General features: G+C 53.9%; 4 protein-coding genes across 9 annotated transcripts in view; 2 read left to right on the forward strand and 2 right to left on the reverse strand.

The window, feature by feature from the left end:
* The window catches only part of LOC116599602 (short transient receptor potential channel 2), a 40046-nt gene extending 37042 nt beyond the window's left edge, over positions 1-3004 (forward strand). Inside the window, exons 21-22 of the mRNA XM_032359537.1 lie at positions 1571-1700; positions 2508-3004. Of these exons, the coding sequence (XP_032215428.1) occupies positions 1571-1700; positions 2508-2899 (522 nt within the window). The 3' untranslated portion in view covers positions 2900-3004. The remainder of the gene's footprint in view (positions 1-1570; positions 1701-2507) is intronic.
* A 496-nt stretch (positions 3005-3500) lies between these two features.
* On the reverse strand, positions 3501-6747 carry ART5 (ADP-ribosyltransferase 5). Of its 2 annotated transcripts, none has more exons than XM_032359554.1 (5): positions 6654-6747; positions 6263-6475; positions 4606-5335; positions 3986-4018; positions 3501-3885 (listed from the first exon to the last, which is right to left on the reverse strand). In XM_032359554.1, exons 2-5 carry the CDS (start codon positions 6320-6322, stop codon positions 3782-3784), a joined length of 927 nt encoding a protein of 308 aa, XP_032215445.1. In that variant the 5' UTR covers positions 6323-6475; positions 6654-6747; the 3' UTR covers positions 3501-3781. The 2 variants fall into 2 exon arrangements, with proteins under 2 accessions (XP_032215445.1, XP_032215444.1); XM_032359553.1 differs by having other exon boundaries at positions 3501-3888.
* A 1760-nt stretch (positions 6748-8507) lies between these two features.
* ART1 (ADP-ribosyltransferase 1) lies at positions 8508-18707 on the forward strand. Of its 3 annotated transcripts, none has more exons than XM_032359551.1 (6): positions 8508-8573; positions 9885-9948; positions 13944-14061; positions 14378-15155; positions 16222-16263; positions 17768-18707. In XM_032359551.1, exons 3-6 carry the CDS (start codon positions 13999-14001, stop codon positions 17845-17847), a joined length of 963 nt encoding a protein of 320 aa, XP_032215442.1. In that variant the 5' UTR covers positions 8508-8573; positions 9885-9948; positions 13944-13998; the 3' UTR covers positions 17848-18707. The 3 variants fall into 3 exon arrangements, with proteins under 3 accessions (XP_032215442.1, XP_032215440.1, XP_032215443.1); XM_032359549.1 differs by having other exon boundaries at positions 8510-8573; positions 9847-9948; XM_032359552.1 differs by lacking the exon at positions 16222-16263 and having other exon boundaries at positions 8510-8573; positions 9847-9948.
* A 35-nt stretch (positions 18708-18742) lies between these two features.
* On the reverse strand, positions 18743-24275 carry CHRNA10 (cholinergic receptor nicotinic alpha 10 subunit). Of its 3 annotated transcripts, none has more exons than XM_032359533.1 (7): positions 24160-24275; positions 23628-23803; positions 22187-22332; positions 21626-21735; positions 20408-20940; positions 20041-20064; positions 18743-19704 (listed from the first exon to the last, which is right to left on the reverse strand). In XM_032359533.1, the coding sequence occupies exons 2-7, from the start codon at positions 23776-23778 to the stop codon at positions 19247-19249; spliced, it is 1422 nt and encodes a 473-aa protein (XP_032215424.1). In that variant the 5' UTR covers positions 23779-23803; positions 24160-24275; the 3' UTR covers positions 18743-19246. The 3 variants fall into 3 exon arrangements, with proteins under 3 accessions (XP_032215424.1, XP_032215422.1, XP_032215423.1); XM_032359531.1 differs by having other exon boundaries at positions 21626-21780; positions 24160-24274; XM_032359532.1 differs by lacking the exon at positions 20041-20064 and having other exon boundaries at positions 21626-21780; positions 24160-24274.
* Between the last annotated feature and the right edge of the window lie 771 nt (positions 24276-25046).

Consider the following 25046-nt stretch of genomic DNA (forward strand, 5'->3'; position numbering starts at 1 on the left):
AAGTAAACAGCCTGGGTTCCCAGTTCCCAGCACTCCCCAGCTCCGGGCCATCCCGTGTGGACACTTCCTTCACCCTAAAGGACCCTCTGACTCCAGATTCTGGAATTATCACTCTTTTCCCTGGTCACTTCCTGCTCCTGTCCAGGCTGCCAGGTGCCTATTCGCAGACCATCTGTCAGGGCTGCTCCACTCTGGAATGAGGCACACCAGGGGTTGTTCCCAATTCTCTGGGCCTGTGTCCAGTCCTGGATGCGCAGGGCCACTGCGTCCTGCCGGATCCCCCACACTAGCCAGCTGGGATCTCCCCCACTGCAGTCCCTCCCCTCTCCCAGCTGCCCCCACCTCCATGGCCTCTTCTTTGGTGATCCAATCCGATGTCCCTTCCCACCTGTCCTGCATCCTCAGGAAATGGCCTCCCTAAGTTCTTATTCCTTATTTCATACAAGGAAAATGCTTTATATATTCTGTAGCTATAAAAGGCCCAACATCCTCTTTCTACTCTGCCTGCCCCAGCTTCGCCAACCCCATCTTTCCCCTGAGAATATTTAAGAAAATTCTTTGCTTTTTTTATGAGTAAATATGCTAACTATAACATACTTAGAAGATAAAACTAGATAAAAATAATTATTTCCTAAGCATTTAGAGAGCCCCTATTCTCTGCCAGGGAAGTACTGACAGAGGAAGTAAGCATTACTACTATTTCTGTCTTATTTGGAGACCCTCAGGCCTAAACAAATTGAGTAACTTGCCTGGGGCGCCAAGCTGCTAAGTGACTGAGCTGGGATTTGGGACTGTATCTTCCCAGTCTAGCACTTTGCCTGCTAAACCTCTGTTCTCTCTCCACTCTCTGCCCCATCCACATGTCCTGCTTGCCCTCTTAGTACTGTTGTGGGGCCTATATCTGAACCCCAAACCAATCATTCCAACTTGCATGATAATTTCCATGCAGATGCCTCCCCACATCCCCTAGTTTCCCCCTCCCCAGCATTTGAAGGGAAGGGTTAACATGAACTAACTCAAGAAAACCAAGGTAAGGGGGCATCTGGGTGGCTCAGTGAATTAAAACCTCTGCCTTCAGCTCAGGTCATGACCCCAGGGTCCTGGGATCGAGCCCCGCATGGAGCCCCGCAGCGGGCTCTCTGCTCAGCAGGGAGCCTGCTTCCTCCTCTCTGCCTCTCTGCCTACTTGTGATCTCTGTCTGTCAAATAAATAAATAAAATCTTTTTTTAAAAAAAGGAAAGAAAAGAAAAGAAAACCAAGGTAGGGTTGGTGGTAGGAGAGAGAACTCAACCATGCCTGACTCAGCATTTTTGTCTCTGCCCCCCACCTGCTTCTGCACCTCCCCCACCCCCACCCCCCTACACCAGCTCTCTTATACTCAGCCTTTGCTCAGCTTCTGCTTCCTTCTGCCTTCCAGGACTGCACCGGTATCTAGCTATGTGGCCTCAAGGGACAGAAAGGTCTGCAGACTTGGCCTCCAACCTTTATCATCTGGGGGAGGGCACAGTGATTATAGAATGGCTGGGAGCAGGGGTAGAGTCTCTCTCACCCTCTGGTCTTCCCATCCCAGGCCAATCCCCAGGCGGGGTCAGGGCCTGGGGAAGGAGAGCAAGGGTCCTATCGCCTCCGAGTCATCAAGGCCCTGGTACAACGCTACATAGAGAGAGCCCAGCGGGAGTTTGAGGAGACCCGGCGGAAAGGTTAGTGGCTCACCCCTAAGCCTTCCCCATTGCATTATGGGAATAAATACCAGACACCCAGGCTCACACCCTGTGGTGTGACCCTCCTACTCAACGACTCTGAGCCATTCAGATATTTATTCCGCTCATTTACTTCAATCCTTCATTCCTGTGTTTTTGTTGACTCATTGACTCCATTTACCCACTGGCTCACTCACTTAACTCTTTCGTTCATTCACCCTTTGTTTCAGCCTCATCTTGGAGGGATAGAGGGACTGTGTAGAGCAGAGACACGGGGGAAGTTTTCAGATTGGTGAGACAGAGAAACCATCTTTGCAGGCAGATCATGCTTAGTTAGGAGAGACCCAAATTGCAATGGGAGCCCAAGGGAGATAAAGAACCTATTGCTTTGAGAGGTTCACGGGAAGGCAGAAGGATAGAGGACCAGAAATTGGAGAAAGCAGAGGTATAATTCAAACTGGGCCCTGAGGATGGGTAGATGGGAATAGGGCTGACAAGGGCAGAAACACAAATCTCTCCCCATTAAAAACTTCTCCATTCCTGTGATTCCTAATCTCTTCTCTGGCCCGCAAGTCTTTCCTTTGCATTGCCTGAACTCATGAACACCTCAGTCCCTCTCAGATTCACCCAGACTTTGCCTGCTCCTGACCCCCCACCCAAGAGCCAGTCTCTCACTTTCTCCAGTTCTACTCCCTCAGGCCCCGTAGGCATGATGTCCCCTGGGGTTCTGTTGTGAGGGAAGAAGTGGTTCAGGGCAGGCTCATCTTCTGAGAGACCTCCTCATCAACACCTTCCCCCACACCCCAGACCTGGGCAACAGACTGACGGAGCTGACCAAGACTGTGTCTCGCCTGCAAAGTGAGGTGGCTGGTGTGCAGCGGACCCTGGCAGAGGGAGGGACATGCCGGCCACCTGGAGGTGCCAGCATCCTCAGTCGCTACATCACCCGAGCGCGTAACAGCTTCCAGAATCTGGGCCCTCCCATCCGTGAAACTCCCGAGCTCACAGTGCCAGGGATTGAGGGGACCCAGGTACCTTCAGAACCTGGCCTTCAGGATGTTGGAGGGGCTAGGATGCCAGCTTCTGGAGAGTCTGATCCCTCCTCCCCAGCTCGTGTGTTAGTGCACAGGGAGCAGGAATCAGAGGCGGAGGGGGACCTGCCCTGGGAGGAAGATTTGGGGGTCAAGGGGGGGTCCTAAGGCAGTGGAAGAGTCCTTTCTTCAGTTGCTAGGTAGAGTCGCCTAGATGGATAAGGGCAGGTGTCATTTAGCAGAAGACTCTGCTGCTTTACTTGTCTCAATAAAATTTCTGTTCTGGATATCAGATGCCTCCAGAGTGTGTAAGAATCTCTGTCTCTTCAGGTTTTGAGATTCCCCTCTCCTCGCCCCTAAAAGGGACTCCTGTGGGAGCAGGACAGAGAGAAATGTCTTGCTCTGGGGTCCCAGATGTCCTGGGCTCAGGCTCCTACTTTGAGTTCCTTCAGATCTTTTGTGGAAAGAATTCTGGACTGGGAGGCAGGGAGCCTGGTTTCAATACTAACTCTCTGACCTTGAGCAAGTTGCTTCCTTCCTTGGCTTTCTATTCCTCATCTGACAAATGGGCCATTGAATCCATCTGTCCACCTTCCTTTCTTCCTTCAGGGAGGTTGTGAGGAATCTCTGGCTGTTAAAGCTTCTGAGTTTGCAAGTTGTGGTATGTGACCGCAGTCTGCACAGGGGACCATGTCTAGGAGTGCCAAGGCCAGAGCAGGGTAGATGATCTAGTCTCATGGAATAAACCAGTCAGGAAATTTGATGTCACCACACTGCAGTACTGTTTAATTGAGTGGCCATCGTGGTACCACCCTTGCTTGTCCCTGGGAATCCCTACCACACAGCAGGGCTCCCTCCACCCTACCAGGGCCTCAGATCCCCCCACATCCTGTTTGGGAGGGGAGATGACTGGGTCAGTCCCCATCCCTGGGGAAATGGTGGCTAAGGCTGGGTCTGAAACCACATTCCCACTTCGAGGCCGTTCGAAGCCCCCTTCTTTGTCAGAAGGTCACAAGTTCCTAGGACTCCTAAGTGGCAGACACTGGGCTTTCAGGGCCCAGCCCCCGAGAGCTGGAAGCCCCCAGGGGCCAAGAGCAGGGTCTTCCAGGAAAGCAGAGAGAAGTCCCCCTTGGAGGTGGAATGTGGCTGCCCTCCTGCTGGAGAGAAAAGAAAGGTGAGGGGTCAGCAGGGCCTGGGTGGGTGTTGGTGGGGAGGTATTGAAGCAGCTGAGGGAGAGGGCAGAAGAGTACTCACTTTGTGCAGACACACAGCCGCGCCTCTTCTCCCCTGCAGCAGAGCACAGAGTGAGGCCCCATGTGGCTAGACCCTCACTCCCCAAGCTTCCCTTCCCACCAGGCCCTGGCGTGGGCCATTCCCCTTCCCAGTCCAGCTCTCCCTTCTCCTAAACACTGACTTCTGGCTTTCTTTCCTTTTCTGGACCCTGGGAAATTTCCTCAGATTGCTGACCCATTGTGGCTCCTGGCCTGGCCCCTGTCGCTCCTCCATCTGTCCCTACCTCAGTACTGAAGGACAGCATGGACGTGTCCTGTCAACTGCATTAAGCCCAGGGAACTCCTGAGATCCGAAGCAGCACCCCTGTCATTTTCTTCTGCTTATCTACCTCCTTAACCAGGTTCTTGTGGTCAGTTAGACTGTGCAGCGGATGGAACCTTTTGAGAACATTTAGAGAACCACTCGAGAACCCAGAAAACACTTCAAGACCTTCTAAAAGCTGGCTGAACCTGTCACAGAGAACAGTAATTCCGGCTGACTTCCAGCCCTCAACTCCCCCATTAACCAAGCAGGTGTCCAGAAGGGGCGTCCCAGCTTACTCCCGCCACCCCACTGTCCTGCCTCCCTCATGCACAGCTCACCACCCAGGTAGGCGCAGTTAAAGTGGCTGCAGGTCTGATTATAGCTCCAGAGAGTCACCAGGCTCTGGGCTCCATCTTGCGAGAACCTGGTGACCAAGAAGACTTCATGTGGGGGGATCAGCACCTCGCGCTCCTCAGGAAAGACAGACAAGGCCTGGATCGGGGCCCCAAAGCAAGTCCTTAGTGAGAAGAAGGTGGCATTACCAAATCTGCGGGCCACTGCCTCATCCAGGGAGCTGGAAGCAAACTGGCCCAAGCGGACAGAGTCTCCCAGTCTCCTGGGTTCAAAGTGGAGGGTGCCCACACCTCGGAACACCACCTCCCCAGGTCCCTTGCTGCAGCCTCCACTGCCCCGCAGCAGCTGCAGGGCCCGGGTGAGGTAGAAATGCAGGGCCTTGAAGGGAAAGTGCCTCATGTAGAACTCCCGGGAGCTGCCACCTGTCCGCACCGCCTGGTTCAGCTCCCAGTACAAGGTGTTAGATGAGTTGGTGTAAACCATGATGGCGATTCCGTGCTGGGCTCTGAAGCCAGGGGGCAGGGTGAGCCGATGGCGCTTGTGCTCCCAGGCCTCCCGGGCTGCTTCCCAGGATTCCCGAAGCAGGGTGTGGCGGGCCATCTCCTCCTTCAGCAGGGGGGCTGCTTTCTCTTCCATCTCCTCTGCGCAGCCCACGTATGCATCGTCGAAGGTGTCTGGAGCCAGGCCCAGGGGCAGGATGGGAACAGCCTGGGCCTGTGGATGTAGGAGGAAAGAGAGGGGCCACATAGGAAAGGGGAGACATTCAGAGCACTGGACAGGGGCCGTGGTGGCAGATCAGTCCAGAAACAGTATCTCGTTTCTAGGACCAAACATCTAGGGTATGCAATTTGGCAAGAGCTCAAGGGCTTAAATAGCACAGCCACTGGAGGGAGACAGATGTGGGTTCAAATCATGACTTCCCTATCCCAGCTGTGGGATCTTGGGCCAGTTTCTTAACTTTTCTGAGTTTCAGGTTCTCCACGTATAAACTGAGGATACTTCCAAACTCACAGGGATATTGTGAGGACGGCACACATAGATCTTCACTTCTGTACATCGTGAAGGGGTCATTTTGTCATTAGCAAAGTTCTGCACCTGGTAGGAAGTGGGGCTAGATGACTTCCAAGCACTGTTCTGGCTCTAACAATCAGGATGCAGGTGATAGACAAATATACAGCCAATGTATATTTGACCCGGTCCCCATCCTTAGGTTCTCTTCCCCCTTCATGCCACCACATGAGGACACTGTCAGCTCTGAGACTGCTGAGTCCTCTCCTGCTTTAGAAGCCCATATTCCAAACCATGCTTTGGGGGGTTGGGGTGGAGGAGGTCAAGCGCTGGTCTGCGAAGGGCTGCGGGAAGCAGCACACAGGGAGCCCGAGAGGCTTTGCCTGGGCTGAGCCTGTGGTGGCAGACAGTATATGAAGGAAGGAAGAGCCTAATAGGACCAGTGGGTGGAGGTGGAGGTTCTGGGAGAGAGAATGAGAATGGAGAGTCCTGAGAAGAAGAGGATGAAGAGCACTAGGATCCTAGAGAAGAGTATCTGGCAGAGCTTTTTGAGGCGTCAGCCCCCCAGTCCACCTCTTTTGGGTCTGCCCCTGACCTGTTCCCTTTGTGGCAGGAGTAGGTTCTCCCAGTTACCTGCCAGAGGGAATGGAGGCCGAGGTAGCTGAGAGCCAGCAGCAGAGCCGCCAGCATCATTCCTGGGGGCGACTCAAGAGGGCGAGGTCCAGATGAAGAGGGCACCACTGGCGATGGGCTGGGAGACAGAGATCGGGGTCCCTTCCTCTGGGGTGTGAAGGGTCTCCGTCCGGGATCCGGCCCAAGATGCTGTGGGCGGGGCCGAGGGCGGGCCTAAGGGAGTGGGCGTGGTCTTAGATTTCACCCCGCACAACCCCAGGGCTCCGCTCCCCAGATCCCCACTAGCCCCCACGCTCAGCGTCTTCTGCCCGGGGACCCTTGCAATAGTAAACGCGGAGCCATAATTTGGCTCCGCCTGCAGAAAGGAGGGAAAGGAGAGCCAGGGACCCACCTGGAAGTTGCAGGGGCGACAGCGGGAAGGAACACTGAGCGCTCGGGCCGGCGGGGGGCTTAAGTCCCGGCGGGTGCTGCGCTGTCCCGGGAGTCTAGCCGATCAACAAAGTCCCGCGGCTAACTATAGCCCCCGCGGCGGTAACCCGACACCTCTCTTCTGCAACAACGGACACCGGGTGGGGAAGCGGGAGTGGCGCGGGAAGGGGCCGAGGGGCGTACCTCCCCTTCCCTAGGACTGCGAGTTCTTTCTCCAGAATCCGGTTTGGCTCCAAGCGAGCGAGACCGGGTTTGGGGGAGGGACCTGCGAAACTTGGCCTCTCAGGTGGGCCCCGACCTGGCGGAGGCCCAGCTCTCAGCCCACTAGACCGGGGGGGCCCACGAGGGTCCCGCCCACCAAGAACTGTCTGTGGTGCACTCGCTGATTTGCATGCAATTTGCATATGGCCCACTCATGGGGGTCACGGGTGATCCAGCATCTGAGCGGCACCCGCCAGCCCCCTTCCCTTCAGTAGGGTTGGACCAGCTCTCTGTCTCACACCCTGAGGGGCCAGCCCCTCTCCCTCCACAGACCCTCTCTCTCTGGACCTCTTAGACCCAGGTGACCCCATGTTTATAAACACTAGCTTTTCCCCTCCCCTGCTGTGGGTCTGTCTATAAATAACCTGGCTCTGAGTTTTGGATGCCCAATCAGAGGTAACAGGAGAAGGGACCAGCTGAGAAATCAGTAAGCAGCTCTGGGGACAGACAGCTTTCTGGCAGCTTGAGCCCTGGGGGTGGGAGGGTTACTCCCAAAGTGGTCAGGGGAGTTGGGGTCCCAAATGTCAGGATTTAAGAGATGTTTCCTGCTGCTTGCTGGGGCTGAGGTGAGCACAGAAAAGTTAGACTGACTTCAGGGCCTCCATCCTGGTTTGGCTCATTCATTTAGCTCCATTCCCATTGCCCCGTTCCCTCAGGCTGCCAGCCAGGTAAAGAATTTCCTTCCTCTAAAATCCTGCTTTCTCCAAAAATCCTTCCTACATACCAAAAAAGACAAACTGTGTGCCTGGGCTTAGAGAAGTGTGGGGAGGGAGATGGGAAAAGTGTCATCCCCCCAAACCAGAGAACTTGTCAGGCAAACACAGCCTCTAAACAAGTACTCTTGTCCTCTTCCAATGAGATGGACCATCCCAAAGATCACCTAGATCAGAATATCCATTCCTCTATTGTTCACCATTACTGTGAAAAACCACATCTTGACTCTTTATCCTGACTGCCTCTCATCCTGGAGGGCCCAGAGCACCTGCAGCTGTTGGAACAGAAGGAACAGCCTGGGACAGCCAGGCCTGCTGAGACATGGCCCTGGTACCAGCTCCACTGGGATCAGGGTTTTGTCCTCTTCCCACAAGGAGGTGCTTCTCCTATCCCCAAATGTGGAACTCCAAGGAAGGCCCCAAAAGATGCAGTCAAATTTCGTCACAGAGCCAGGGTCCTGAGTGAGGCAGAAATCCTCCAAGATCACAGAGCAAATCAGTTGCTGGCCAGACCCAGCCTTCTGAATCTGGGAATTCCTTCTTGCACATTAGGGAGTCTCCATGCTCACATAATAGGAACACAAAGTAAGGAGATAATGAGGACAGTCTAAACCCAGTGTGGAGGTGGTTGTTCCAGCCAGGGTCCTTGGTGCCTCAGGCCACCTTCTCTCTAGCCCCAGGGGTTCCTTTCTTTATGGGAGTGCACTGGCCCAAGGCAGACTGGGCAGAGGCTAGTGTTCCCAAGCCTTCAGGAGACATCCAGAAATAGATGGGGGAGTGTCACATTTCTGAGCAGCTGTGTGGGTACAAGCAGTGGGGGACTGACAGTATAAAGGAGAAACCTGCCTTACCCCTGTCCTGGTGGCCATAACTGGAGAGCAACACCAGCTTCCCTGGAGAAGGCCTAGGTAAGGGGCACACCACACTCCTCCTGGGTACAGGGCAGGGAAAGACTTTTTTTAAAGGGGAAATTTGGGTTATTGATGATGGAGTTCTAGGAGTCAATAACAACAGTTTCAGGGCAACTTTTATCTTATTCTGTTCAGGCTGCTATAAAATACCACTGACTGGGTAACTTATAAGCAGCAGACAATTATTTCTCATAGTTCTGGAGGCTGAAGGTCTGAGATCGCTGTGCCAGCATGGTCAGGTGAAGGCCCTCTTTCTGGCTTGTAGCTGACACCTTCTCATGATGTCCTCACATGGTGGAAGGGGCTAGGGAACTCTCTGGGGTCTCTTTTATGAGAACAGTAATCCCAGAGCGCTCATGAACAAATTATGTCCTAAATGTCCCACCTTCTAAAGCCATCACAGGAGGCATTAGGATTTCAACATATGAACTTTGGAGGGACACAAACATTCAGATCATGGCATCTTTGAAGGAGAGGTCTAGGATACCTGGAGGGTTTGGGGACTTTGGGAAATTGGGGGGTTCCTGAGGAAGGGATTTGGAGTCACATCCCTAGAAAGGAATGTTCAGTGAGGGTCTGGATGAGGAGAAACTATGCCCTGAGCAGGATGAGAGGAGAAACAGAAGGGTGGGTAAGATATAAGGGGTGACCCAGCACCTCCATCTCCTCCCCTCCCATAACCACCCCATTGCTCTGGCCCCACCTCATTCCCCCCAACACTGCTCACCAAAGTCCTCAATCTACCTGTTCTGCAGTGGTCTACACTATTAATGTAACCAGAAAGCCTCTCAGACTCAGCAAACATTCCAAGAGACCTCAGCTGTGCCCGGCTTGGGCTGAGCTCTGGGGACACGGCACAGGTCATACCCAGTCCCTGTCCTCAAGGAACTCACCGGCCAGGAGGGGAGACAGACACATCAGGGCAGCACAGTATGATTAGGACAGTGACTGAGAAAGCACAGGGTGACTGAAGAGCACAGAGAAGCCAGAGAGCTCCCTGGAGAAGGTGACCCCTGAGCTGAGTCTTGAAAAGTGGAAAGCAGGATGGCAATGTGTGCAGAGCCACAGGAAAGGAAGCAGTGGGGCCTCACCTGCAGCTTTGTTCTGTTCTGTAGAAGCCAAGCGGGGCGGGGGGGCGGGGGCTGGAGCACAAGGCTGAAGAGGTCATGGAGGGCTAGGTCACAGGGCACCTCAAATGCCAGCATGAGGAGGGCTCTGTCCTAAGGGCATGGAGGGAAGTTGTGTTTTGTTTGTTTGTTTTCCTTTCTAGATGTGTTCCCATCTTTTCCCTCATAATTTTCATCCCAGCATTTTTACTCTATATGCCGAGGTATTTCTTCCAGTCGGATTTAGCACAGAGGATTTTAAGCAGGTAAGCAACCTGACCAGTGGGGCTTTAGAAACACCTGCTCTGTGGAGGGTGGGTCAGCAGGGGTGACAGTGGAGACTGGGGCGTGGGGGGGGGGTAGGGGTAGACTGAGCCATGAAAGGGACGGGGAAAGGGAAGGAGCCTCTAAGCTAGATCCATATTGTGATCAGCATTAGTTGGCAACTAATTGAGTGTTTGATGAATGTTCGAATGTGCTTGATGAAGTGACCGTCTTGGGTGACTGGGTGAAAAAGGGGGACGGTATATTACATGAGACTCTTCCGAAGGCAAGTCAACAGGAATCATCACAAGCTAGATGAATCCTAAAGAGGAATTATCACAGGGCGGCTGGGTGGCTCAGTCATTAAACATCTGCCTTCAGCTCAGGTCATGATCCCAGGGTCTTGGGATTGAGCCCTGCATCAGGCTCCCTGCTCAGCAGGAAGCCTGCTTTTCCCCTCCCATTCCTCCTGCTTGTGTTCCCCCTCTCGCTAGGTCTCTCTCTGTCAAATAATAAATAAAATCTTAAAAAAAAAAAAAGAGCTATTATCATAAGGGTACCAAGGTATTTCATGGGACCCAAGTGAAGAGCTTCTAGAAACCCAAGGTGTCTCAGTCCACCTGTGCTTCGGCTTCAAGCAACCCTCTCTTTGCTTCTTGGTCCTCTTTTTCTTCTTTCTCTGGCATTCTCATGTCTTCTCAGACTTAAATACACCCATCACACAAATGTATCATCTTATTATCCATTCTCCTATCTTTTGGACATCTGCCCCTTAAGAATCCACATGTGCCAAACTGAACTCACTGTTTCCCCTTCAAATCTAATGCTTCATTCATTTTTTTGTTGAGCACCTATCATGTGCTGGGATGGGCAAGATGAACTTTTAAAGTCCACTCTGCTCCTCCTCTGTATTGGCAGCCTAGAGCATGAAAACCTCGTGTCATTCTTGGTTTTTCCCTCTTCACATCTCCTGTGTCCCATCAGACACCACATCTAGTAAATTATACCTAGTGATTCTGGGTTCATCCTCACTGCCGGTATCTTAGGCCACACAATTCAATGTCCTCAGTCTGATATCAGAAGCCAGACTTCCCTATCTCAAGCCTCTGAGCTCTCTCTCTCACTGCCTTGTTTCTGCAGGGCAGAGATGGGGGACAGAAGCAAGGGCAAAAGAGTTGGCTTAGTGAGTTTTTGCTGTATAACCGTTTTGCTATGTGCCACAAAATCTCAGTGGCATGCAAAAATTTATCCTTGTGCTCATGGGTCTTTGGGTTGACCACCACTTGGCTAAAGTGAGTTTGATCAGGGTCCTCTGCTTCATGTTGCCAGTCTGCCTGAGCTGACCTCCTTTTGGCAGGCTGAGCTCAGGTCCGCTCCTTATAAGGTCATTCTGGGATCCAGGCTAAAGGAACAGCTCTGGGCCACACTGTGATGGTTTGTGACCCAAAAGACCCTTTCTCTTGGTTTAGATTCCCCCAAAAGCAGACCCAGAGACAAGGACCTGGGTGTAGTGAGTTCATTTGTAAGTTGATCCCAGAAAGTGAAAGAGTGGCAAAGGGCAACGGAGAAGAAAGCCACCCCCACCTCTGCCCCACAAACAGAAGTGTGTTAATGAGCCCACTGTGACCACTGGGATCAACTGGGGCTTAGTCCTGCTGGGATCCTCAGTAGGAAAGGGAATCTGACTACTACCCCTCATTGGTTAAGGGTTGTCCCTGGAAACATTAAATCCCCTGCACATTTGGGCTGCCCTGAGCAAGCTTACAGGGTGTTGGAGAAAGCCCTGGACACAGAAATAATATGGAGCAGTAGAGGTGGGGAGCTGGGCAGGAGCTAAGGTGTCCGCATGCATGAGAACTCTCCACTGCACCTGTGTGTGGACTTGCCAGGGGCTGAACCATCAGCATTGACCTCCAAGAACCAGAGGGGATTGTGGAGCAGGGGCGTTTAATCTGGAACTGGGGGCAGAGACACTGGCACCTGAAATGTATGTGACACTGTGTGAGAGTGTGTGGATCCATTTTCTGAGGAGAGAGTTCAGTTTTCATCAGATTCCCAAAGGAAAAGAACCACTGACTGTCTTACATTGTAAAAGGAGGAAAACAGGAATACCTGTGAATCCGCTTATATGTGCACAGAGGATCTTCGGAAGGATACACAGAAAATGGGAATGTTGGTCTCCTCTGGGGAGATGGGGCGAGGAATTAGTGAGCAGTGTTTTACAGTGAACTGTGTGCCTTTTGGACTATTTAAATTTTGAACAATGAAAATGTATTATACCTTTAGAAAATTAAAATTTTAAAACAGTAAAAATTAAAGTTAAGATTGATCTTATTAGTGAGCAGAGATGTGAATTAAAAAGTAGATACTATCTGTGCCCACCGGTTTAGTGAAAGTTCAAAAGAGATCATGATAACCAGCCCCGCCAAAGATGAAGAGGAAAGGGCACACCCATTTACTGTTGTGGAAGGGCAGACCAGGGCCGCTGGCAATTTGGCAGGGCCAAATAAACAATTCATATCCTTTAAACATCATATAACTTCTTGATATCTTTCCTATAAAAATATATATGGCCACAGGTAGACAAAGATTTCCATACACGGATGTTCACCGAAGTATTATGTGTAATGTCAAAAATGTCAAAAAATTAGGAAAAAAAACCATCAATAAGAAAATGGCTGAACAAATTATGGTTTAACTACATTACAAAACCCCATGCTGCCATTATAATGAATAAGGTAGATATGTATATATGAAGGTATATATGATGTAGAAGGAAGTCCTTGATAGACTGTTTCTTGGAAATAAATGTTACAGGATATTTATGTGAAAGCATGTTCCTTTTTCTTTTTGAAAAAAGAAAAATGACAATAAAAACCAAAACCAGCCTGTGCACAGAAAGCTATGTGTGTATGCATATTTAAATATTAAATTATTTGCGCGTGCACCAAAAATGGTCCTAAAGCACACTATTATCACGGTAACATCAGGCACCGGTAGGAGTGAGAGAGGACACAGAGAGAGAAAGAAGACTGGAGCTTGGACTCTGATTCATTCATGCTTGTTTCTTTTCACTATGAGCAGGCATTAACTTCGTAATGAAAGAAACAACGAAGTAGCCGCACTGGTTTAGAAACTGCTGGGACTCTGCCTTCTTGGAGCCTCCCTTCCCACTCCATCCTCTCCTCATCTACAGGACCCCTCACCCCCTGGGGGTCTACACCTGTCCCTGCCCAGGAAGCAGTTGAGAGCTTAAGGGAGGAGGGCTCAGTACGCAGCAGGACTGCGGGAGGGAAGGATGGCTGGATCCTGTCCCTGGAATAGCTCCATGGCCCCACCAGCTGGCCTGTCCTGGACCTGTTCCAGCCTCACATCCCCCATGGGGTGAAGCCCAAACCTCTTACTGGGGCAGTCAAGACCTTTCACGACTGGCTCCAGTCTTGCCAACACTCCCTCACTGCAAGCTCTGCCACGCTGGACAAAATGTCTTTCACTTTTTACATCCAATAACCTTGGCTCTTCTCATTTCTGCTGCCCTAGATGCCTTTCCCACCCCAAATCCCACTCCTCTCCCAGTCTCCACTGCTTGAAGGCTTATTCTCCTATTCTCCCTGTAAGACCCTGTTCAGATAACGTCTTCTCCAGGAAGTCTCCCAAGTTCCTGCCGGCAAGAAGGGTCCTCTCTTTCTCTTAAGCCTTCATTTCTTTCTTTTCTTAAAGATTATTTATTTATTGGATAGTGAGAGAGCACAAGTAGGGGCGAGGGGCAGAAGGAGAAGCAGACTCCCCACTGAGCAGGGAGCCTGATGAGGGGCTCCATCCCAAGACCCTGCGAGCATGACCTGAGCCGAGGGCAGACACTTAACCGACCGAGCCACCTAGACGCCCCGAGCCTTCATATCTCTGTTGTGACTCTATGCCAACCACTGTGAGTGGTACAGACTAGGTGCCCATTAATGTTTATTCATCTGTACAGATTAACATTCTCATTTTCTAGATGAAGAAACTGAGACCCAAAGAGAGACAGTAACTTGTCCAGGGCTCCCTCCAACATGCAGACCCCTGCCATGCTGTGTCTGCTGCTTGTGTGCACGGGCCTCCTGGAAGCGCCGCAGGTGTGGTCATCCCCCACTGTGTCCCTGTCACTGGGAGCTGCACTGCGGGCTTCCTCTCAACTCTGGCGGGGGTTGGGGAGTGGGGGAGTCGTGGGAGGAGAGAACAACTGATATTTCCAGTGGGGCTCGCCCGGCCTGAGGGGACAGCCTCAGACCCTGGTGTCGGAGAGAGGGCAGCTAGTTGTTCCCAATCCCTTTTCCCTCAAGGTGGGTTTGGGGCCATCAGTGCCCTTCTCCTCTCAGTGGAGAAATGTAATGACAGGCTCCCATCTCCTGAGGCTCATCCTCTCAGTCCTTATTGCTCCCTCTCTGCCAGGCCCAGAGCCACCTCATCTCTCGACGAGACCTATTCTCTCAAGAACTGCCCCTGGATATGGCCCCAGCCTCCTTTGATGACCAGTATGAAGGCTGTGCAGCAGCCATGACAGCAGCTCTCCCAGATCTCAACCAAACTGAGTTCCAGGCCAACAAAGTGTACGCGGATGGCTGGGTGCAGGCAAGCAGCCAATGGCAGGACCGCCAGGCCTGGGGGCCAGAGTGGGTCCTGAGCCCTACTGGGTTGCCCCCGCCACCCCCTGGCTTCCGCGATGAGCATGGGGTGGCCCTCCTGGCCTACACCGCCAACAGCCCCCTGCACAAGGAGTTCAATGCCGCCGTGCGTGAGGCAGGCCGCTCCAGAGCCTACTACCTCCACCACTTCTCCTTCAAGACACTCCATTTCCTGCTGACCGAGGCCCTACAGCTGCTGGGCAGGGGCAGTTCGCCCCAGTGCCACCAAGTGTTCCGAGGGGTGCATGGCCTGCGCTTCCGGCCGGCGGGGCCCGGGGCAACGGTCAGGCTGGGGGGTTTTGCCTCCGCGTCCCTAAAGAATGTTGCAGCCCAGCAATTTGGGGAGGACACCTTCTTTGGCATCTGGACCTGCCTCGGGGTACCTATCAAGCGCTACTCCTTCTTCCCTGGGGAGGAGGAGGTGCTGATCCCCCCCTTCGAGACCTTCCAGGTGATCAACGCTAGCAGACCGGCCCAGGGCCCTGCCCGCATCTACCTCCGGGCCCTGGGCAAGCACAGCACCTACAACTGCGAGTACATCAAAGGTAGGCAGGCACGCGCCTGGCCGCACCTGGGCACAAGACAGGCTTGCCCCTGGGGCTCAGGGGACATGTACATAAGTACCACAATCAAATGAACAGTGAGGGGGACCCAGTTCTGTCCCTCTCCCCGCCACCCCCATCCTGTGCAGCTAAGGGAAGACAGGCTTCTGAGGTAGTATGCCACTTGCCCTTTGAGGTACCTAAGCCAGGGCTGGCCACTTGCCCACGGGAGGCTGAAGAGCGTTTCCAGACCGAGGCAGGTAGCCATTTGAGGGCCAAATGGAACTGGTCAGGCTTTTCTTCCAGCTGGAAGCTGGAAGGCAATTAATTTCTGGCCACAGTGCTGACACCCAGACCATTGTTGCCAGGTATGAGGAAGAGCCCCAAACTCAGTTTCTGAGAGGAGTGTGTGTGTTCGGCTGAATGAAACCCTGTGCTGTTGTGTGGACTGGATGGGGGTGCCGGCAGGATGCTGAGACAACAGTTGGGTTCCGTAGTCCCAGCTCAGTCTGTTGATCCCCCAGGACTCACCAGAGGTAGAATCATGAGGACAGGCCCAGGTTCCTAATCTCTGAAGGGGCTGTGGGCTGCTGGTCCTGGCTGAGTGATGCCTGGGGCCTTGTGAGGCCCACTTTGCATCATTAGAGCCAGGTTGTTGGCTGAACTGTGGACCACATGTAAAATGGGAGAAGGTCCAGTATGGCTTCCGTTCCCACCAGGGACAGCATCATGGGTGTGCATGAGTTGACAGAAGGTAAGGAAGACATGAAAAGTACATGAACTAGTGCCTCCTTGGCTGGTACACAGCCTGGGAGAGGTGGTCACACAGGGAGGCAAAGTTACAGGCCAGGGAAGCAGGAAGAGCACCCAGAAGAGACCCTGGCTTTGAGGGCTGGCTCCCTTCTAGCTCTGCTGCTCATGGGTCAAGTCAAACACAGGCAAAGGAGGCCCCACCATAAGGAAGCCCGTTAGAGGAAAATGTACCAGCTTCCATGAGAAAAAGCCAGAGACGGACCCGAGGGTTCTAGGGTTCCTTCCTGTCCTGAGAGCCTTGGTTTCTTCCCTACAGACAAGCAGTGCAAGTCCAGGTCTTGCCAACTTGGTAACTCAGGTAAGAGCCTCAAGCTTCTGCAGGCCTCAGCTCAAGGGTGAGAGGGCTGCCCTGGGGTGGCACTCCTCTCCTGCATGCACAGCCCTGCGCAAAGGAAAACAACCCCCTTCTAATCCAAACAAGTAAACCCTCTCAAGCAGACCCTGCGAGAGTGGTGAACCTACCTCAGAGGTCATGCGTGAATGTATGGGGCAGTGGTCATGCAAGCTTACATACCTGCCCCCCACCCAAGTCTGGGGCTGCCCCCTCCCTCACAGGAGGCCACTGATGGGGCCCCAGAGAGATCTGGGCTGCACTGGGGGCATGGAGTCCCATGGCCATGCCCACCCACAGTCCTCCCTGGGCCTTCTCCTTCAGCTGCAAAACCCACTGTCTCTATCACTGCCCTCAGGACTCCCTCAGACCACCTTCCAAGGTAGTGGTCAGGCTCTGGGTGCTGGAGACCTGGGCTCTCATCCAGACTCTGCCCTAACTCTCTCTGTGACCAATCAAGCCCTCTCTGAGCCTCAGTCTTCCTAGCTGTATAATATGCATATTAGACTAGATGATCCCCAGGTCCCTCTCAGCTGTGACTATTTCCTTCCTTTGAATACCTTCTGTACCCGGGCCTGCCTGGGCCTCACTTCTCCAGGTGGGAAGGGGCTTTTCAAGGAACCAACTGGAATAGGCCAGGAGACTTCAGCCACTACTCCCCCTTAGGTCCCTCCTCCCTCCTCCAGGGCTCTATGAACAGTGGACAGGAAGGAGCCTTAGACTTCATTTTGTTCCCACCATTCTCCATGACATAATACCATTCAGAGTTCCAGGAATCCTCACCACGACCCAGTGGTGTAGGCTCCGTCATCGTCCCTGTTCTACAGATGAGGGAACTAAGCCCCAGAGAGGCAACCAGCCCTACACACACAGCTAGTCAGGGCTGGGGTCCAGACAGCCAAACTCTGAACCACCACCTCTCCCCAGACACCATCTCATTTTATTCTTACTGTACAATAAACTATTGGAAGGGGAAAGAAAAGGCAGTATATCATTATATAGTAAAGGGAGACCCAAAGATAGAAGGGACCTGCCCAAGGGGACAGAATGAGTCAGTGGCAGAGCCAGGGTCAGAATCCAGATCTCCAGCCTCCAACCAGCTTGAGTGCCGGTAATGTCATCTCACGCAGTGGACAAGGTTAGGATTCCCCCCAGTAATCAGAGGTTGCACAGGGGGCAAAGATAAGCATCACTAGAGCTCACTCATGGCCTCCCCTTGTTTACCCCACCCTAGAATGACTCATTTGTGTCGGAAGGAGGCAGGGGCACAGAACCTCCTAGTGCCATCTGGAAAGGGGCCCGGGGCCCTTTCATCTGCCTGCTGTCCTCCCTGAATTCTTGCTTTTCATATCTGGCTCCCATTCCACCTTGTGGGTCAGTGTTTCCAGCCCACTCTGCTCATTCCTCTTATCGTGTTTGTGTACCTTATTTTGCACTGAAACCTCTCTCTCTGCCTCTGTTTTTCCTGCAGCCATGGGTCAAGGCCCCTCTTCTTCAGTCTGGTCCCTCCTACTGCCAGTCTGGCTCCTTGTCAGGGGAACCTTTCCATAGAGTCCAGGCCTGCCATGATCCATCCAACACTGAACAGCCCCTCCTGGCCACCGCGCTGCCTCAGCCCGACATGGGGATGTCGGCCCCCTATGTGCTTTAAGAGCAGCCAGGATCCATGGTGACCTCTGTAAGCAACTCTGGGACTTTCTCTGGCAGCTGCCAGGTTTGCTGATGGAGAATTTAGGGAATCTGGGGACTGAGCCTTCCCCAAGGCTTTAAGAGTGAGACACTGAAAGGGGGCAGCAGTCTTTAATGGCAGGCAACCACTCATTTGGAGACTAACGATGAAACTAGTTTGAGGAGGGATTGGGGAGGAAAGCACTTGGCCACGGTATTTGCTGGTATGACTCGTGGCTCACATATGCACCTGGAAAGCTCCCATTCACTCTTCCAGGAAGGCTTCTCTGACCTCCCCCAGCTGGTTGGGCTAGGGCTCCTGCCTCTTTGCTCCCACGGGTCCCTGGCTGCTTCCTTACACCACATGTCAATGTTTGTCTCCCATGTCAGTCTGGGAGCTTCCTGAGTGCAGGGACAGGATCTAAAGCACAGGGGTGGTGCCAGACAGACAACACGTGACAGTCGGAAAGAAACAAACCCCTCGTGAATGCCTCACTGCTGCACTGCCCCACCTTGGTCACTTTGAAGCTCTTTGAATGTCAGTGTGTGGGAATGATGTGGATGGGCTCCAGCTCCAGAGGGCAGAGAGCAGGACAGACAGCAGAGACAGCATCAGGTCCACTGCCAGGGTCTCAGCTGAAGACTCCGTTGAATTCTTGTCAGCAAAGACATAATCTCTGCCTTGATCTATGCGTCCTGAGGCTCCTGTCTCTAAAGACCCAAACCTGGACCCCTACTTTCCACTACCACAGGCCCCGAGGTAAAACAGCATTGAAGAGGTGTGAGGCACACACTTTATTGTAAGTTGAGTCTTTGGGGCTGAATCCTCGTGTGGCCTCCTCTGGAAACGAGAGAATGAATTCTGGATCCCCTTCCCCGAGTCCTTCCTAACACAGCAGCCACGGAGGAAGGAAGAGAAAACAAGAAGTATGGTCGTTCTGTTTCTCATGTGACCTGCACTCTCGCCACCAAAAGCTCTAACATGCAGCATCGAAATTCAATTCTGCCCCTCCAGGACTGTGTTTCGATCTTGGCCCTTCTTAGAGTGTCCCTTCTGTAGGAATTAGGGCAGTGGCAAGCTATGGATTTCCCTTAAGGTTTAGGGTATATAGACAAGCGATCCCTGTGGTTTGTGAAATCAGCAGTGCTAAGCCTGGAGGAAGAGTGTCGCCAGCTCTTAGGCACAGTGGGGAGAGACTAGGTGGCCTAGCAGAGAGCCAACCACCACCTGGCCTTTCCGTTCCTCTCTGGAGGGGCTGTGGTTGCACCAGACCCCTGGAACTCACAGGGCCTGCACCAGCACCAGGAGGCTCATGACCAGGGCCATGGAGAAGAAGATGCCCAAGAAGAAGCGATCCATCACACGGGCTAGTCGCTTCCAGTCCTCATGGCGGCGCTGGGCAGCCCGGTGGCTGTGGAAGGTGTTAGCAATGGTAGCTACGTGGCGCAGGAGGGCTTCCTGACGGCACAGACACTGTGGCTCACGGCAAGGAACTGCTGGAGGGCGAGCATCTCCGTTAGGAGGCTGGGGACTAGGGGGTGACTCAGGTGGTCTAGACTGCCCACAGGGCTCCCCTCGTTCCCGCACGCACAGGCCTCGTGCCAGGCGTCCCAGCAGGAGGGCCCGAGCCCAGGCTGGCACTGGTCGGGCGCTGGGACCACAGTAGTGCAGGTTCATGATAAGGATGGTGAGCGCTGTGGAGAATGTGACCATGGTCATGGTGGCCATGTAGTACTTCCCTGCAAGAGAGAGAGTAATCTGGGGCCCAAAACAAGAACTCAGGGGGCCTGAGCTTGACCACCGCCTCAACACAAACAGGCACCAGCTCACCCACCCTGAGGCTTTCAGGACCCTCCAATCCCAAAGGATGGAACCAGGAAGGACATAAGGGCCAAGATCTCTTCATCCCCTGTTCTTACAAGCGGGTTCTCAGAAGCTACTTGCTCCCTAATTGTTCTCCTCACTGCTGGACACTGCACTCCCCCACAGACCGTGACAGTCACTCTCAAATGGTACGAGCGCAATCTGGGGGTAAGTTACTGATCCTTTTGCACAACTGGGATAACAGAACCTACCTCTAGATGTGTCGTGATGCCTCTCTGAGTTAATTAAAAAAAAAAAAAAAAAGTCACGTGCTTAGGAGATGGCCTGGCACACAGCCAGAACTCAACGCATTTTGCCGGCTAGGACAGGTGAGGGGTGGGGTGTCCTTCCTCTCCCCTCCATCTCCGAATGAGGCACGCTCCCAGGATGCTCCCTCCTCCCGCACCGACCTGGGGTTGCTGCGGAGGGGGCCGGTCCCTACCCTACCCTGCCCCGCCCCGCCCCGCCCCGCCCCGCCCCTGTGGAGACCCGCGAGCCTGGGCCGGGAGACCGTCTCTGGGAGGCGGAGGCTCTCTCTTCTCGCCCCTGCCCCCCCAGCACCGCCCCCTCGCGGCTCACCGATGAGCGGCACGCTCTCCGCCGGCGGCATGCTCTCAGCCAGGAGCAGCTGGAAGACGGTGAGCGCCAGCAGCACTGTGACGCCGAGCGACACTTTCTCGCCCGAGTCCGCCGGCAGGTGGAAGGCCAGCGGCGCGAGCAGCGAGATGAGCACGCAGGGCAGCAGCAGGTTGCACACGTAGGCGGCGGCGCGCCGGCGCAGCAGCAGCGTGAAGGTCACGTCGGGGTAGGGCTCCGAGCAGCAGCCGTAGGTGAGCACGCGCCGCCGCGCCGGCATGCCCAGCACGCGCCACTCCACGTTCTCCACGAAGTCGGCGAGGCTGGCGGCGGTGCCGCGTGGACGCACGTCCAGCTGGTGCCCGCCGTGCGTCCAGGAGCCGAACGTCAGGCCGCAGCGCTGCGCGTCGAACGGGAAGGCCGACACGTCCACGCGGCACGAGCTGCGCGTGATGGCCGGCGCGTCCCAGCGCACGGCGCCGTCGTGCCGCAGAACCACGTTGGTGCTGGCGGAGGCCGGCGGCTGCGCGTCCGCCCTGCGGAGCAGGCAGGGTGGGACTCCCTGAGGCGGCAGCGCATGTGGAGCCTGCGGGGCCACGCAGAGGACAGAGCAGGGGGCAGAGAGGCACCTCCGTGCCTTTGGAGGCTTAGAAGGGGTGGCGCCTGCAGGGCCGAAAGGAGACCCAGATCTAGGCCCGGGCAGTGTGAAAACACATCTGCAAGAGCCGGCGCCCGGCTGCATGGTGTCATGTGAGAATCTCCTGGAGGGCCCCCAGGGAAAACATGCAGAGCTCTATGTTGTCTGGGAAACACTGAACTGCTTTAGGTGGCATCAAGGAGGGCTCCACAGGGATATGCCCTGGAGGAAGTCCCGAGGCAGGCCCTCGGGGAGTCCCGAGAGACTTGGAGCAGGCCTGAGAGGGTGGAGAATGCCGTCAGGGGTACTTGTCTCCCAGAACTCTCTCTGTGAGGGGCACGGAACTGGCCCTGGACTACACAGTGGGTTCCCAGGAGACATTCAGCCTGCGTCGGCTTGGGACAGACTAAAGAGGGGGTGTCCTGGAGGGGCTGTGAGCTCCTGGCAGCTTAGGAGGGTCCTGGGGGAAAAGCTTCCAGGTTAGGTTTGGGGGGTGGGTGAGGATGGGGAATCAGTGGATACCTAGAGCCTGGGGCAACAGTGGGGAGGGGTTATGATAGGGGAGGGGCCCAGGAAGACAGTACTTGTTGTAGAGTACGATGTCTGGTCGCCACACGAGACTGCTGGGGATGCGGATAGCGTCAAGGCCACCGTAGGCATCGGGGTCCCATCGTAGGTAGGCATCTGTCCACTCCTGTCGGATCCACAGGTACAGGGTCAGCACCTGGTTCCGCTCATCCTAGTGGGGGGCAGGGAGTGGGCATAGATGTGGACACATCTATATGCACACCCTTCCCTGTGTGTAACACACTCACCTACAGAGCTCTGGAGGGACCACAAAACCAGCTGTCTCACAGTCCAGTTCCTACACAGGCCTGACCTTGCTATGTGACCTTGGCAGTTCCTTTTCTTCTTTAGCCCTCAGTTTCCTTAGTAGTTACATGGGTGATAATTCCTGCGAGGCAGGAATGCAAGTGTGCAAAGTGTTGAGCACACTGTGGGCACCCAACAGTTAGTATCTGTTATTATTGTTGTTGTTAATATTAACATTTATAGAAAAGAATTGTTTGGAGAATAATCCCAGTCTCTCACTGCACCCCACCCCACCCCCGCGCCAGTTCCTTGACACTACCACCACAACACACCATGTCGATGATCTGGGACAATGTCACCTCCAGGGTCACATTCAGAGCCTGGTCTGTGTCTGCCACGGGTCTCAGGGCACTTGTGTAGTTGGCAAAGAGATCACGGAAGAGTTTGTGAGCCAGCTTGCCCTCGGCGCCCAAGCACTCTGGGGGACCAGGAAGAAGGGTTGTCCATCTGAGACCCTTGTCCAGGGGCCTCTGTTCACACCCTCCACCTGCCTGTGGCTGGGGCCCTGTCGCCTGGTCTGCTGTCTCATGGCTACCTACTTGGCCCTCCTGAGGTCTGCTCTGTCCATCTAGCTGTGGCTCTCCCTCCTCCCTGGACTGCCTCCGTGGAAGAGCGAGGTGGAGGCCGAGGAGTGAATTGATACTGTCTTCTGGAGCAAGGCTGACAGGTTTCTTCCCCACCCTTTCCCTTCCTAAAGACCTGGGTTCTGCCCACCCTACTGCGAATGCCAGAGGGGCCCAAATAGGTGACAGGAGTACCGCCCCTCACCTAGGTGTTGTGAGCCCCTTTGCCACCACCCCCTACTTTCTCTCTAACCTATTTCCACTTATCCAGCTACAAGTCTATGGATTTTTTCAAAGCTTCTGATGCCATGGACCATCTGTTCTGAAAACACTCTCTTCCCTAGGCTTCCGTGACACACATTGTTTTCAGGCCCTGACTCACGTGTTGTTCCCCAGAAGCCTGTCATTGTCCTTTTCTTTTTAGCCCGAATTTTTCTCCTCAGCTCCAGACCCATAAACACAACAGTTCACTCCTGAATGTCCTATTGGCTCCTTAAACTCTGTAGGTCCAAAATAGGAACTAATTTCCTACCCCCATGCTCTGAAACCCTGTTCCTTGTTTTGTGGTCCCTCTCAGCAAACAGCACCCAACCCCCCATGATGTCAGCCAGAAATCTGGGAGTTATCCTTCCTTTCTCCCGCCTCCCTCTGCACCCCTGCCCGTACCTAGGTCCCGTCAGCCATGCTGCTGGGCATCCTTTGAATGTCTGGTCGCCCCTGCAGCTTGAGTGGACCCAGCAGCAGCCTCCTCACGGCTCCTGCTGCTGGTGCAGCCTCTTTAACCCTGCCCCACATTTCTGAGATGAGGCTTTTAAACACTCAAGTCTGACCAAGCCATTAGCTGCTTAAAACTATTCAGTGGTTCCCCATTGCCTGCTTGATAAAATCCAAACTCTGCCTGGCGTTCAACTACCTTCATAATCTGCCCCACCCTCACCCCCTTGGCTTGTCCATCACTGCTCCCACCAGAGCCAGGCAGGTCTCCTGTCCTCTTCAGCACCTCCATCCTCCATGCTACCCAGATAGAATGCTGGTTCCCAGCAAAGAAAAATTCCCAGTAAAGAGAAATTGGATGTGGACAGAGATCTGGGGAAGAAGGGAAACAGCTGCAGGGCCCGCTGGTGCAGGGCTGGTTTACTGCACGTCACACCTGGAAACAGGGAGAACAGAAACAGAAGGCCCAGGCTGGAGACCGAGAAGCCGAGGCTGAAGTGGTGGCTCCTGGGCCCCATGCTCCTGCCACAGCAAGACTTAGGGCTGGTCCGAGGGTGTGAGTCTTGGGACCCGACGGAGGGCAGCATCAGGCTGTGCTGGCAAGGATGATACCTGGAAGTCAGAAGTAAGACTGAGATCTCTGCTGAGGAGCCCTGTGGCCTTTCCAGTTTTCTGACCCTCCTGTTTGTACTTGCCCTTGGGTTTTAGTACTTGATCTTGGCATCTGCTCATTCTGCTCCGCCGGTGCTTGCCTCTTCTAGTCTCTGTCCCTGCCCTTTTCTCTACTCTCCCCAATCCCCCGCCCCTCTTACCTCCCACTAAGCCTCTCCATCTCCATTTCCTTGTGTCTCTTCCTCTGGAACTCTTTCTTGCTCTCTGCCTCTTTGACTTTGGTCTTCCTCCTTCCACTCTCTCTTCCTTTCGCCTTCTATTTCAACCCCCTAACTTCCTTTCTCTGGCCCTCATACCTCGACTCCGGATGAGCCTGGTACACTCTCAGCAGGACAGGGGCAAGGACTCTTCATCAGCCCTGAGCCCTCTGAGGCATAGGGCTGCAGGCCCCTCCCCTTCGCCCTTTTCATTAGCTTATTTACAGGGCTGGGACACCTGTGCCCATGGGAACAGAGCAACTGAAGCTGGCACCTCAGGTTACTGGGACCTAAATTATTCAAATCATAATGCAGCACCCAGGCTCAGCTCAAGCGCAGCCTGGGGTGTTGGAGAGCAGAGATGCTGGGGTCAGGATCTGCAAAAGACTGGGCTTAAGAGTGTGAGGGGTCAGAGCCGTGCGTGGTGGTGTCCTCCTAGCTCTGCCACCATTGCTGGATTCTCTTTTTCAAGATTTTATTTATTTATTTTTCAGAGAGAGAGGTGGGGGTGGCACAAGCAGGCGGAGGGAGAAGCAGGGTCCTTGTTGAGCAAGGACCCCAATGCAGGACTCGATCTCAGGACCTTGGGGTCATGACCTGAGCCGAAAGCAGACACTTACCCAGGCGTCCCCATTGCTGAATTCTTGAGGCTCCCTTTATTTTAATTTTTTAATTTAAATGCAGTTAGTTAACATATAGCATATCATTAGTTGCAGAGGTAGAGTGTAGTGATTCATCCACTGTGTATAACACCTAGTGCTTATCACATCACATGCCCTCCTTAATGCCCATCACCCAGTTACTCTGTCCCCCCACCCAGCTGGAGGCTCCCTTTAGACTGACAGCTCTGCCTCCAGTAAGAGATGGAGCACATCGGTCCAGGCTGGGCACTTTGTGCCAAGCAAGCTCTCCCCTCCTGGGGGGAATGGGACTGAGCCTTAGCTGAGCCTGTGGCTCCAGGTGGCCCCGCAAAGCTGGAGATGCAG

Source organism: Mustela erminea, chromosome 9 (genome assembly GCF_009829155.1).
Source record: "Mustela erminea isolate mMusErm1 chromosome 9, mMusErm1.Pri, whole genome shotgun sequence".
NCBI lineage: Eukaryota > Metazoa > Chordata > Mammalia > Carnivora > Mustelidae > Mustela > Mustela erminea.